This window comes from Anomaloglossus baeobatrachus, chromosome 2 (genome assembly GCF_048569485.1).
Source record: "Anomaloglossus baeobatrachus isolate aAnoBae1 chromosome 2, aAnoBae1.hap1, whole genome shotgun sequence".
Lineage (NCBI taxonomy): Eukaryota > Metazoa > Chordata > Amphibia > Anura > Aromobatidae > Anomaloglossus > Anomaloglossus baeobatrachus.
In genome coordinates, this window is record NC_134354.1 from 131,273,664 (window position 1) to 131,288,223 (window position 14,560).

General features: G+C 44.7%; 1 protein-coding gene across 1 annotated transcript in view; it reads left to right on the forward strand.

The window, feature by feature from the left end:
• The window catches only part of DPH1 (diphthamide biosynthesis 1), a 410,699-nt gene that overhangs the window by 287,862 nt on the left and 108,277 nt on the right, over positions 1 to 14,560 (forward strand). The window contains exon 6 of the mRNA XM_075335338.1: positions 14,021 to 14,142. Coding sequence (XP_075191453.1) covers positions 14,021 to 14,142 — 122 coding nt within the window. The remainder of the gene's footprint in view (positions 1 to 14,020; positions 14,143 to 14,560) is intronic.

Sequence of the window (14,560 nt, forward strand, 5' to 3'; positions counted from 1 at the left end):
TATTTTCGTGCATTAGAGATTAAATATCAAATAGATGCAACTCTACAAAGAGCAGTGATAGGGGGAAGCTGGTGCACATTTCATTAAATCTAACCTATTTTCAAGGGCATAATACACCTGCAGCGTTCAAAGATTTCATTTTCAAACTTTATTAGAAAACCATTGTTGTGTCTCTTCCCCTTGAAAAAAGGCGTCTTAATAAACTGTTGGTGATGAGAATAAAGGCATGAAGACAGCTAACATACAACTCGAAGCCGTACTCCATATTATAACCTTGGTGTAACTGACGTTTGATGAATACACTGGACCACCGATTAACCCATAAGGAGAAGGAAGGCTACTGCTCATGTGATGTATACTTGTGCCCTTATCTTTAGGTGCAAGAGGGTTAAAGCAGAGGCTTCGGCAATACAGATACTTTACAGAGACATGAAGGAGAGAACATACAGACCTTCACATCTGAGCTCGCTTTGCAGTCAGCGTTTAGTGATTAATGTGCTTGTGAAGAATATTTGTTCAAGCCTTTGGAGGCAGCTCAAAACCAAATAAAAGGGCCAACAAAGACATGAACAAATGAACCAAGAGACAGTCGGGCCATGTTTTGTCAAGATCCGTAAGCCCATAGCATACAACGCCTTTTACAGCCCAAATACACTCATGTCTGATACTGTTAGATGTTAATGCCGTTGCGCTGTTTAGTAAATAAGGCCCTAGATCTCCTGATACAAAAGCGAATTTATCAAATCGAGCATTTTTCGGCTATCCAGTCTTCTTCATCTGGGAGGCGTCCACTTTGATATACCATTGAACAAATCAAGCAGCCACATGGCCTGTAATAACACAAAGGTCAGAAACTTCCTCTATTTTATTGAAATAATCAGTCCTTTCCAAGACTTATGTCACAAAGTCCAGGAGAAGAAAAATAGTCTGGAGAAAACCGACCTTTCTAGATGGTTATTACAAAATTACAAGGGAAACGCCAACAAAATATCATTGTGAGGTTTTGAGAAGAGAAAATCCACCAGTTGTTTCATATACACTGCTCAAAACAATAAAGGGAACAGTAAAACACCACATCCTAGATCTCAATGAATGAAATATTCCAGTTGCAAATCTTTATTCATTACATAGTGGAATGCGTTGAAAACCAACATTAAAATGATCCATGTAAATCAAAATTAATATCCCATGGTGGTCTGGATTTGGAATGATACTCAAAATAAAATTACAGGCTGATCCAACTTCAGTGGAAATTCCTCAAGACAAGAAAATGAGGCTCAATGGTGTGTGTAGCCTCCACGTGCCAGTATGACCTCCCTACATACCTGGGCATAATGCTGATGAGGAGGTGGATGTTCTCTTGAGGGATGTCCACCCAGACCTGGAATAAAGCATCAGTCAACTCCTGGACTTTATACCATATTTTTCGGATTGTAAGAAAACATATGGGAGGAAAATGAGGAGTGCGTCTTAAAATCCGAATGTAGCTTACCTGGGGGTGGTGGAGAGGGGTCACAGGAGGCAAGGCAATGCTGTGCACTGTGCTGTGGGCGCTGCTCTGTGCGGCGGGGCACGGGCCATTCTGAAGATGTCAGCAGTTTGGGCTTCAAATAATGGCGCCCAGAGTCTGCACGTGCGCAGATAGAGCTCTCGACTCAAGCTCTCATCTGCGCACTCACCAACTCCGGATACCATTTCTTTGAAGCCCGCACCGCTGACATCTTCAGAATGGCCAGTGTTTCAATGCCTGCAGCGAGCACGAGCCCAGAGCAGTTTCGGCTGCCCCGGCACAGAGCCGCGTCGGCTGCCCCAACAAATAGCCGCGTCGGCTTCCCCAGCAAATAGCCGCGTCGGCTTCCCCAGCAAAGACCAGCGCCGGCTGCCCAAGCACAGACCATTGCCGGCAGCCCCAGCACAGAGCAGCGCAGCAGCCCACAGTGAGCATTTGTGTCCCCATCTGCAAAGCCTGCAGCATTGCCGTGCTTCAGCACCATTGCTGCCGCCCCCCTCGTGTAAGACACCACTGGATTATAAAAGGGACCCCATATTTTTTTTTTTACCTTTTTTTTATCTCTAAATTTGGGGTGCGTCTTATAATCCGGTGTGTCTTTTATAAAACGAAAAAAATACGGTATATTATATATTTATTATATACTAGAAGGTGGCCCGATTCTACGCATCGGGTATTCTAGAATTTACGTATTGTGTAGTTCATGTATGATTTTTGTTATATAGATGTTGTTGTGTGTACTTACCAAGTGTTTGTGTAGGGCGCTGTACATGTTCTGGGTGTTGTCTGGGTGTTGCGGGGGGTGAGAGCGGTGTTGTATGTGTGTTGCGTGTGTTGCGTTGTTTGTGGAGCGCTGTGTGTCTGTAGCATTGTGTGTGTGTGTGTGTTGCGCGGTTTGTGTGTGTGTGTGGTGTGTTTTGGGGGGAGGTATGTTTTGTGCAATGTGTGTGTTGTGCGGTATGTGCGTATATTTATGTATGCCGCGGTGTTTGTGTGTTGGGTGTTGTGTGTGTGTGCGGCGTTGTCTGTGTGTGTGGGTGTCTGTGTAGGGCAGTGTTTGTGGTTCCCAGTGTGTGTGTGTGTGTTGTGCAGTGCGCGTGTGTGTGTGTGTGTGTGTTGGGGGAGGTGTGCACCTCCCATCGTGCTCCATCCCCCATGCTGCGCACCCCCCATCGTGCTCCATCCCCAATGCTGCGCACTCCCCATCGTGCTCCATCCGCCATGCTGCGCACTCCCCATCGTGCTCCATCCGCCATGCTGCGAACTCCCAAACGTGCTCCATCCGCCATGTTGCGCACTCCCAAACGTGCTCCATCCGCCATGCTGCGCACCCCCCATCGTGCTCCATCCGCCATGCTGCGCACTCCCAAACGTGCTCCATCCGCCATGCTGCGCACTCCCAAACGTGCTCCATCCGCCATGCTGCGCACTCCCAAACGTGCTCCATCCGCCATGCTGCGCACTCCCAAACGTGCTCCATCCGCCATGCTGCGCACTCCCAAACGTGCTCCATCCGCCATGCTGCGCACTCCCAAACGTGCTCCATCTGCCATGCTGCGCACTCCCAAACGTGCTCCATCTGCCATGCTGCGCACTCCCAAACGTGCTCCATCCGCTATGCTGCGCACTCCCGAACGTGCTCCATCCGCCATGCTGCACACTCCCAAACGTGGTCCATCCCCCATGCTGCGCACTACTAAACGTGGTCCATCCGCCATGTTGCGCACTCCCAAACGTGCTCCATCCCCCATGCTGCGCACTCCCCATCGTGCTCCATCCCCCATGCTGCGCACCCCCCATCGTGCTCCATCCCCCATGCTGCACCAGCATCAGCCTTTCTGCCCGCAGCATCAGCCTCTCTGCCCGCAGTATCAGCCTCTCTGCCCGCAGCATCAGCCTCTCTGCCCGCAGCATCAGCCTCTCTGCCCGCAGCATCAGCCTCTCTGCCCACAGCATCAGCCTCTCTCCTCCCAGCATCAGCCTCTCTCCTTCCAGCATCAGCCTCTCTCTTCCCAGCATCAGTCTTTTCTGTCCCTAGCATCAGCCTCTCTCCTTCCAGCCTACCCCAGCCTCAGCCTCCCCCAGCATCAGCCTCTCTTCTCTCAGCCTCCCCCTCCCAGCCTTCCCCAGCATCAGCCTCTCTCCTCCCAGCATCAGCCTCTCTCCTCCCAGCATCAGCCTCTCTCCTCCCAGCATCAGCCTCTCTCCTCCCAGCATCAGCCTTTTCTGTCCCCAGCATCAGCCTCTCTCCTCCCAGCCTACCCCAGCCTCAGCCTCCCCCAGCATCAGCCTCTCTTCTCTCAGCCTCCCCCTCCCAGCCTTCCCCGGGATCAGCCTCTCTCCTCCCAGCCTCCTCCAGCACGCCGTGCTCCTCTGCCGACACAGATCCGATCGCATACACACACACCCGATCGCATACACTCACACACACCCGATCGCATACACTCACACACACCCGATCGCATACACTCACGCACACACACACACTGACGATATTGCACATACGCGCTCATACTCACAACATCCGGAGATACCACATGCTTCTGGCCATGTGATCCTCCGGCAGGTCCTGGAAGTTCACTGCACAGTATCGCCGCCGAGAAGCAAGCGATATCCCAGGATGTTGTGAGTGTGTGGATGCGATGTGATGTGTGTGTGAGGTGTGTGTGAGAGTGAGTGTGATCTGATGTGTGTGTGTGTGTGTGCGTGCGTGTGTGTGTGTATGTTCCGCCGCTGCAGGACCTTGATGCGCTGGTAACTATGCTACCATGGTTACCAGCGTATCCCGTCCCCCGCTTGCACGGGAGCCCACACCAGCATACGGCGGCAACCCCAGCAATGCGAGGGTATGTGTCGGCTGGGTTGGCGGCATACGCTGATGTGGGCTCCCGGGGGTACAGTACTCACCTGGGAGTCGTGGCTCCGTGTCGGTCGGTTCGGGGAATGCGTGCGGGGGGCGGGGCCAGAGCGAGCGTGCATTGCGTGAGGGGGGCGGGGCGTGGGCGAGTTGCCTGGGCGAGCAGCCAATCCGTGCGGGGGGACGGGGCCATGGCGGCCAATCAGCTTTGTGTCACCGTAAGGACACAATTTTGGAGCAAGACAGACAGACAGACAGAATAAGGCAATTATATATATAGATTAATTAAAATTATGGAATCAATGGTGCTCTATAAATAAATAATAATAATAATGTATGCATGCAGGAGGTTTATTGTGGGAGAAGCCGCCAATGAAGATCAACAAAATTATTTATTTGAGAAAGTTTGTCTTCCTTAACCCCTTCACGACCATGGACGGATATATCCGTCATGGAGCGTGTCCCGTTAAGCCCCGCCCCCTGCCGCGGGCAGGCGGTGGCGGTCGGCACACATATCAGCTGTTTTCAACAGCTGACATGTGTGCCTGCTAGCCGCGGGTGGAATCGCTTCCACCCGCGGCCATTAACCACTTAAATCTTGCTGCCAAAGTCTGGCAGCAAGATCTAAATGCGCGCGGCCATGTTTTTTACTTACCACCGCCCCCACTGGAAGTCACGTGCGTGATCACGTGACTATCGGTGGTTGCCATCATAGCACAGGGTCATGTGATAACGCCTGCAGCTATGATGTTTCACTTTCGTTTTCCCTCGGCACGGAGCAGAGGGAAAAAGAAAGTGACTGTATCTGCTGTTTACAGCTGTATAGCTGTGATCAGCAGATAGATAATAGCGATCGGATTGCTGATCGCTATAGCCACCTAGGGGGACTAGTAACATAAAAAAAAAGTAAAAAAAAAGTTTAAAAAAAAAACAAAAAACCTAAAAGTTCAAATCACCCCCCTTTCCACCCATTGAAAATTAAAGGGTTAAAAATAAATAAATATACACATATTTGGTATCGCCGCGTTCAGAAACGCCAGATCTATCAAAATATAAAATCAATTAATCTGAATGGTAAACGGCGTAGTGGCAAAAAAATTCCAAACGCCAAAATTACGTTTTTTTGGTTGCCGCAAGTTTTACGCAAAATGCAATAACAGGCGATCAAAACGTAGCATCTGCGCAAAAATGGTACCATTAGAAACGTCAGCTCGAAACGCAAAAAATAAGCCGTCACTGAGCCATAGATCCCAAAAAATAAGAACGCTACGTGTTTCGGAAAATGGCGCAAAATGTGCGCCACTTTTATTGGACAAACTTGTGAATTTTTGTTAACCCCTTAGATACAAGTTAACCTATACATGTTTGGTGTCTCCAAACTCGCACCGACCTCATGCATCATACCCACACATGAGTTTTACCATATAGTGAACACCGTGAATAAAACATCCCAAAAACTATTGTGCCATCACACTTTTTTTGCAATTTTTCCGCATTTGGAATTTTTTTGCTGTTTTCCAGTACACCATATGGTAAAACTTATGGTTTCATTTAAAAGTACAACTTGTCCCGCAAAAAACAAGCCCTCATATGGCAAGATTGACGGAAAAATAAAAAAGTTACGGCTCTCGGAAGAAGGAAAGCAAAAAACAAAAACGGGAAGTGCCCCGGGGCTGAAGGGGTTAAATAGAAAGGAAGCAGGTGCATGTGCCTGTAATGCAAGAAGTGAAAGGTGCAGAGCTGCTTAATTAAATACAAAAAGTAGAGAATATTATTTGCTTGATATAACAGAGTTGTGAGTTTTTAGAATTATTTGCAGAATAATAATGTGATGATGAAAAGTGTTTTGTCCGGTATCAGTAGATGGTCTTCACACATAAAACTACAAACCTACAAAATAGAACAAACTCATAAAAGTAGTATTTTAAAATACAAACAGGATGTGATTTTTTTGTTTTAATTGCAACCTATTTCTACAAGGAAATGTAAAGTGAATGTAACTACAAGTGAATCTCAATAAATTAGAATATCATCCAAATGTTAATTTATTTCAGTAATTCAATACAAAAAGGAAACACATATATTATATAGAGTCATTACACACAGCGTGATAACTCTATATCATTACTATCCAAATTTTCCATTAATATGCTTGGACACAGCAGTCTGTGAACAACCAGCTTCTTTAGCAATGGACTTTTGTGGCTTACCCTCCTTGTGGAGTATATTAATGACAGCCTTGTGGGCATCTGTCAAGTAAGCTGTCTTCCCCATGATTGTGTAGCCTACTGAACCAGACTAAGGGACCATTTTAAATACCCAGGAAGCCTTTGCAGGTATTTTGTGGTAATTATTCTGATTTTCTGAGATAATGACTTTTGGGTTTTCATTGGCTGTAAGCTATAATTATCAACATTAACAGAAATAAACACTTGAAATAGATCATGCTGTGTGTAATAACTCTATATAATGTTTCCCATTTTGTATTGAATTACTGAAATAAATACATTTTTTGATGCTATTCTAATTTATTGAGATGCTCTTGTATCTTTGGTAAATACTGTATATACAATGTCAGACTGGGGCTGCAAGGGCCCACCAGTAACATTGACTCTGGGGTCCACTGATATATATATATATATATATTCACTTATATAGCGCTATTAATTCCACAGCGCTTTACATACAATGGCAACACTGTCCCCATTGGGGCTCACAATCTGAATTCCCTATCAGTATATCTTTGGAGTGTTGGAGGAAACCGGAGGAAACCCACGCAAACACGGGGAGAACATACAAACTCCTTGCAGATGGTGTCCTTGGTGGGATTTGAACCCAGGACCACAGTGCTGCAAGACTGCAGTGCTAACCACTGAGCCACCAACTACATGTAAATAGTACATTCACAAATGTATTTACGCTACATAATAATATACTGATTAGTTTGTAAAATGAGTGATGAGATGCTTCTTTTATCTCTGCATAGCAAAAGACGTGTACTGTGCCACTACTAATTATGTGGGTTAAGTGATGTTCTACTGCAAAGGGGCCCACCAGAGGATTCTCCAGTTCTCCTGTGGGCCAGTCCGAGCCTGTGTACATATGATTATTTGCCTGCTTTTTCTTCTTTACATAGTAGAATAGCATAGTAGTTGTTAAAGGACAATTACCAATTAAACTTCAAATCCGATTTAAATTCTGGCCGTCAAATCCCGATTCCTTATACCTGTGTCCTGATTTGCCCCTCTTGACAGTTTGCATCCGTATTCCTCTGAAAAGGATCAGCAGAGATTGGTATTTTCATATGCGTTAATCTCTTTCTCTTTGTGGACGTGGTCCTGCGTCCATCGGTGGCAGAGCTTTGTCTGTAGAATATAGAGTGAGGGACAGTGCGATCATTTTCTTGTTTATTTCGCTGTCCTCTCTGTCCTCAACCATCTGTTTTAAAATGGATGTTGACAAATTCTATCCGCTGAACAGTAATCGCTCCAACATCACTCTATAACACTTTCATTTTTCATACTGTAGAGGAGAAGGAAGAGGAAATTGTTTACTCGCTTAATCACACAGGGAAAACTGAATCCTTTGATCTCTCATTACGCCATCCCACACACTGATACCCGCCACAGCAAACAGACTAGTTAAGTCCCCAATCTCTGCCACTCACAAAATTAGCAGTCCCCTTGGAACAATTAAGGAGATACTGGAGAAGATGGCCCAATCATGTCAGGATTCCCCTCTCCTATCAATCCTACTCTAACTGTTTATTCAGTTTTCTCTGCCTTTTCCACTTCATCATCCTCTACTGTCTTGAAATAACCATCTGGCTGTGGGGATGTTTATTACAAGAGCTTCATCATGCCTGCTCCGCGGCCTTCGGACGTTCTATATCTTACCAGTCTGAGCACCTCCATTATCCTTTTATTTTGTCCTCTGAAATCAACGGATGAGTCCTGTTATCTGTTTTGAACAGCAATTGCAGAACTATCACAACAAGTTGATGGATGCTTCTTGGATTCACACGACTACCGTGGGGAACGGCAATGATCAGGAGGAAGAAATATGGCCAAGTTTAGGGTCAGAGTTAAATTTAGAAATATGGTGAGACACGTTGCAACGTAGAGAAGACAGTCTTAGGATTTCCCAATGGGGTGCTGAGAATAAAAGAAACCATTGTAAATAAAATCTAGACCTAAAGTCTAGTGTAATGCAAAGTTAGCTTTGCACTAACGATGTTCCAGTGAGAAGACTATCACACGCAAACATTTCATTGCCTTACAGATCTCGTGGCGCTGTGCCTCTACCGGTTCAAAATGCATATCACTGAAGTGGCACTCACCATCCATAATATCATCTGTTCATATTTCTTCTATTAGGAATTGAACAAAGTGGGAAGTTGCCGGATGCTTGGGGGCGACAGCCGTTTCATGTATCAGTACGCTTTTTTAGGCTCTCAAATATTTTGGTACACGAAACGGTCATGTCCTCTTAACATCCCGCTAGCTCCCAACTTGCCTGTTCAACGTTTAATGGAAGAAATATGAACAGATGATTGTCTGGAAGGTGAGTGTTCATCTGTTTGTTTTTCTAACATTCAAAATAGATTTTTCAGATGTTGAGTGCCACTTGATTGTTATATTTTTCTCATTATACTTAAAGTATAGACATAACTAGTTCATGATATCAGGTTATAAAGGAGCCCTCAATCTATTTAAATTCTCCTCATTATTTCTGATAGCTCTGCACCTCTCCTAGTCTGACTTTAGTTGCCGCCTGCTATTTTTAGGATGTAAAGTGGATATAAAAAAATCTACCCACCCCTCTTAAAATGCCAGGTTTTTGTCAAGTAAAAAATTACACAAAGAAGAATTTTCTTCCACTTTTAATGTCCAAAATCTGTACAATTCAGTTGTAAACTAAAATGAAATATTTTTTGATGGAAAGGAAAAATAAATTGCATGAATATGCACACCATTAAACTAATAGTTTGTTGAAGTACCCTTTGAATTCATGACAGTAATCAGTCTGTTTTTGGGTAAGGGGTACTTTGCACACTACGACATCGCAAGTCGATGCTGCGATGACGTGCGCGATAGTCCCCGCCCCCGTAGCAGCAGCGATATCTTGTTCTTGCTGCCGTAGCGAACATTATCACTACGGCAGCTTCACATGCACTCACCTGCCCTGCGACGTCGCTCTGGCTGGTGACCCGCCTCCTTCCTAAGGGGGCGGGCCGTGCGGTGTCACAGCAACGTCACACGGCAGGCGGCCAATAGAAGCGGAGGGGCGGAGATGAGCGGGTCGTAACATCCCGCCCACCTCCTTCCTTCCGCATAGCCGGTGGACGCAGGTAAGGTGATGTTCCTCGCTCCTGCGGCTTCACACACAGCGATGTGTGCTGCCTGCTGGAACGAGGAACAACATCGTACCGTAGCTGCTGCGAAATTATGGAAATGTCGGACCCTACACCGATCATACGATAACGACGCTTTTGCGCTCGTTAATCATATGTAAAATGATTCACATACTGCGATGTCGACAGCGACGCCGGATGTGCGTCACTTTCGATTTGACCCCACCAACATCGCACATGCGATGTCGTAGTGTGCAAAGTACCCCCAAGAGTCTACCAACATGGCACATCTCAAATTGGCAATCTTTGCTCAGTCTTCCTTGCAGTAGATCCAAATCTGTCAGATTGCGAGGACATCTGTTTACAGCGCCTTCTTGAGGTCGGTCAAAAGATTTTCAAGTGGATTCAGGTCAGGACTCTAGGTCATTTCAAAACCTCAATCTTCTGGTGAAGCCACAATTTTGTTGTTTTGGGGGTATGCTTAGGGTCCTTGTTGTGCTGAAAGATGAAATTCCTGAAAATCCTAAGCTTTTTAGCAGAGGCCTGAAGGTTTTGTGGCAAAATTGAGTGATATTTGGAACTGTTCATAATTCCTTCCCCCTTTACTAAAAGTTCCAGTTTCAGATGGCGAGAAAGAGTCCCAAAGCCTAATGCTGTCTCCACCATGCTTCACTGTACGTATGGTGTTGTTTTGGTGATGAGCAGTGTTGGCTTTGCACCATTCGTACCTTATGGAATTATGGCCAAAAAGTTTACCTTGGTCTCATCAGACCTTCACATGTTTTCTTTCACAATACATAGGCCTGGACATTTTTCTTTATAAGTAAAAGCTTCTGTCTTGCCACCCTACTTAGCAGGGCAGACATATGAAGAATACAGGAGATTGTTGTCACATGCAGCACACAACCAGTACTTGCCAAAAATTACTGCAGCTCCTTTAGTGTTGTTGTAGGATTTTTATCAAATTATCGGCCCAATTGTTTTCTTGTTTTCTCATCAATCTATGAGTGATGTCCAGTATTAGGTAATATCACTATTGTGCCAAATTGTAGCCACTTCTTGATGATCATCTTCAGTATTCTGTGTACAGACCATGGATTTTGCTGCATAATGCAACAAAGAAAATGTCAGGAAAACCCTACTAGAACAGCTAAACTTTATATGGGAGTCATCAAAATCGTTGTACATGATGACAGCTGTGTAATGACTACTTTTAACATGAGTTTAAATGAGATTGGCTAATTCTGAACACATCCACAATTATAAGAGGGTGTTCACACTTATGCAGCCATATTATTTTAATGGTATTACTTGTATATACCCCTCAAAATGATTTGTTTGTTTCTCAATGGATTTGTACACAGTTATAAAATGATTTTTACAAATGAGTTTTTTTGGGGTTTTTTTGCCTGACAAACCTGGTATTTGGAGACTTTTTATATCTTCTGTATGCTTAAGACATAGACCAAGCCTAGGAAACTATGCATAGTCCTATGAGCACTGAGCTATGCAGTACTGATCAAAGTCCACCAGAAAGATACAAATTCTTTACACACCAAATACACTTTCGCACAATGGAGTATGTCTGTGAATTGAAGCCGGTCCCCCAAAAGCATAGCTCTTTTCGCCCAAAATGTTTTAACAATGTCTGTTTGCGAGATCTGGGGCATTTTTTCGTCAAGTAAACACCTTGGATTGGACATTCATGTGCCTGAAGCCATTCCTCAACATTTTTTGCCACCTGGCAGGTCACATTATCGTTGAAAGAATCCATTACCATTAGAGATTAGTCTTACCATGAAGGGGGGTGCTCGGTCTTCAGCAATGTCCAGAGAGGTGGTAGGTCTCATAGTAATATGACTACAAGCGCCCGGGGCGTGCTAGGGAGTATTGCCCAGAGCATCTCACTTTTCCTTTCCGTACTGCATCCTCGTGCCATCTCTCTCCTAGATGATCAACCCACAAGGACGCAGCGTTCACATGATGTATTGAAAAACCTGATTCATCAGACCAGGCTATTACCAACGTTGTCCAATGATGATTTGGTAATGGACAACGATCAACTTGGGCACTTGACCTGTTTATTTTTATAGAGCATGTATGCAAGAAACTACAATGTATTGTATCTTCTGACATCTGTTGTAGTTGGCATGTTTTTTTGTTGTTGTTTTTTTTTTAGCAATTTATGTAATTTAGTAGCTTTTTTGTTGGATTTGTCCAAACAGGCTAGTCATGGCTCCCCACACACACCAGTGACCCTTTAAAGGGAATTAGTCCAATAGGGTCATCTACTTTGACTCCTCCTAGGCCACCTCACCTTGAGTGGGACAGGTCTCTGCCTACATGTGATTGTCTTCCTGGACTAGTCACCCGAGCGGTGTAATCCCAGGCTTTTAAACCTACCTGGCTGAAATTATGGTGTCGTGTCTGATTCATGCAGCCTGTGGTTCAGGATGCATGAATTAGCTGTCATATTCACTTTAACTAGTTCACTTGGTAGTCCTTCCTTGGATTGCTTTTTCTTTGTTTGCCCTCCCTTGCTTTAGGTTTGTACTAACCACTGTATAACCACAAGACCTGTCATTTGGAATTGCTCTAACCCCGTCATCTGGCCGTCACAATTTGGCCATTGTGTTCAGATTCTTACACTTGCCCATTTTTTACTTCATGCAATGTGTCCTCTTCAAGAACAGACTTTGTACTTGCTTCTGAAATTATCTTCACTTTGACAGCAGCCATTGTAACAAGATAATCAGTGTTGTTCACTTTACCTGTCAGGGTTTTTTTTTGTTATGCCTGATCTGTGTACTGAATGTGCTTAAAGGGAATCTTTCAGTGGGTTTTTGCTATATAAGCTGAAGCCAGCATGCTGTAAGGGTTAAGATTGAAAGGTCAGGTATGCCTGTGTTGTCACAGTCCGATATTTTGTTTATTTGTTATGTTTGTTTTAGCAGCCAGACCCTTATCGTTAAGGCCCCGTCACACACAACAAGATCGCTAACGAAATTGTTGTTGCGTCACCGTTTCTGTGACGTAGCAGCGATCTTGTTATGTGTGACACCTACCAGCGATCAGGCCCCTGCTATGAGATCACTAGTCATTGCTGAATGGTTGGGACCATTTTCTTCAAAGGCGATGTCCTGCTGGGCAGGACACATCCCTGTGTTTGACACCTACCAACGACCTCCTAACATGGTCCCAACGCCTGCCAAGATCGTTATACAGGTCGCTGATCGTTACTGCGTCTTTGGTAAGATCTGACTGTGTGACATCTCACCAGCGACCTCTCAGCGACTTACCAGCGATCCTTATCAGGTCACATCGTTTTCGGGATCGCTGGTAAGTCGTTAAATGTGACAGGGGCTTAACTGTGTTGTCCAGCACACCCCTGCTGTGATTGACACCTTACAGTCAATGTACAATCTATATAGATAGCCTGTTGTGGGTGAGGAGACAGCCCTCTGGATTTTGCTATGTAACTTAAGCTAAAAATGCACATAGTGTCAGGATGGCTGCAGCCAGTACTGTAAGTGATACATCATTGGATTCAGAATCTCTTTGTCTGTATTATGCTGCTCTCAGATGAGGTAGCAAAAACCTGCTGACAGATTCCCTTTAAAATGGCAAGGATGGGTATACAACTAGAGCCACAAGTAGCTTATGTTCGTTTTTTTGCTATTCCCACATATTACAGCCAGATATGCATGCTAGCTTTTTCCTGTATGTTTCAGTGATGCTTTTCATTCCACGGTGCTGCCGGTACTCCACTAAATGGCTTTTTCATCTGGGTGTCAGTTTCACAGTATCACTGTACTTTATTGCATGTAGCACACCTCTTATCTCCGCAGCCGCGTTTCTCATCAGTCCCCGGCTTACTGCATCCTAATGTAATTATAGATGGATGTAATTTATCCTTCTGCAATCCTTGATTGTGTGTGACTTGTGACTGTGTGAAGTAGGCATCACATACCACTACGATTTTGAATTTTTGGAAAAATATGATTTTTGTGGGCATCAAAAAACATTAAGGCCTATAAGATATTAATATAAACCATGGGGATTGCCAGGCTGCATTTACTTCCAGTGTATAAAAGCAAAATAATTCACAAACAGCTAAATGAATTATTGAGAGGCCTCACACAGAAGGACAACTGCGGCTCTTGTGTTTCCAGTGTGATTTTAATAGTCTCTAATAATGGCTCATACTCCTTCAGCTAATGTCATTTTAATTTCTAGCATATGACTGCAGTATTTAGCGAGTAAGTCCGTCTATTGTGTTTTTTTTTGTTTTTGTCCTTAGGCTGCGGTTCAAGATCTTCGCCCTGAGTACAAAGTTCTCGTTCCCCAGAGTAAGCCCCTGTCACCAGGAGAAATCTTGGGCTGCACGTCCCCACGGCTCGAGTCTTCGGTGGACGCTGTTGTGTAAGTAGTCTTATCAGTATGGCAGCATAAAAACCCACTTTCCTTATTAGTATAATACAATTCTGCACTCTATCATACTGTATTACAGACTACATATCGCCAGGAAGTATAACAGGATTGTCACAATGCAGAATTCTAAAAAAAGATTGTTTCATGAAGTATTTACTAAGATGTCAGGAGGAGAGCTGTCACTGCGAAACATGAGGCAGTACCCATTCTCTACTGTAGTACTGTAGGAATATAAAACAAAAACCAATAAAACACCCCAAAGGCTGTGATCGTAGTCTGCGCTGTAATAGTCTGCATTGGCAAAGTGCATGTGACACAAGTTGGGAACTTTGACACTTGGTCCGAGGTCCCCAGCCTTTCTGGCCTTGAGGGCCATATTCAGCTCAGAGAAGGTCTCGAGCGACATCCA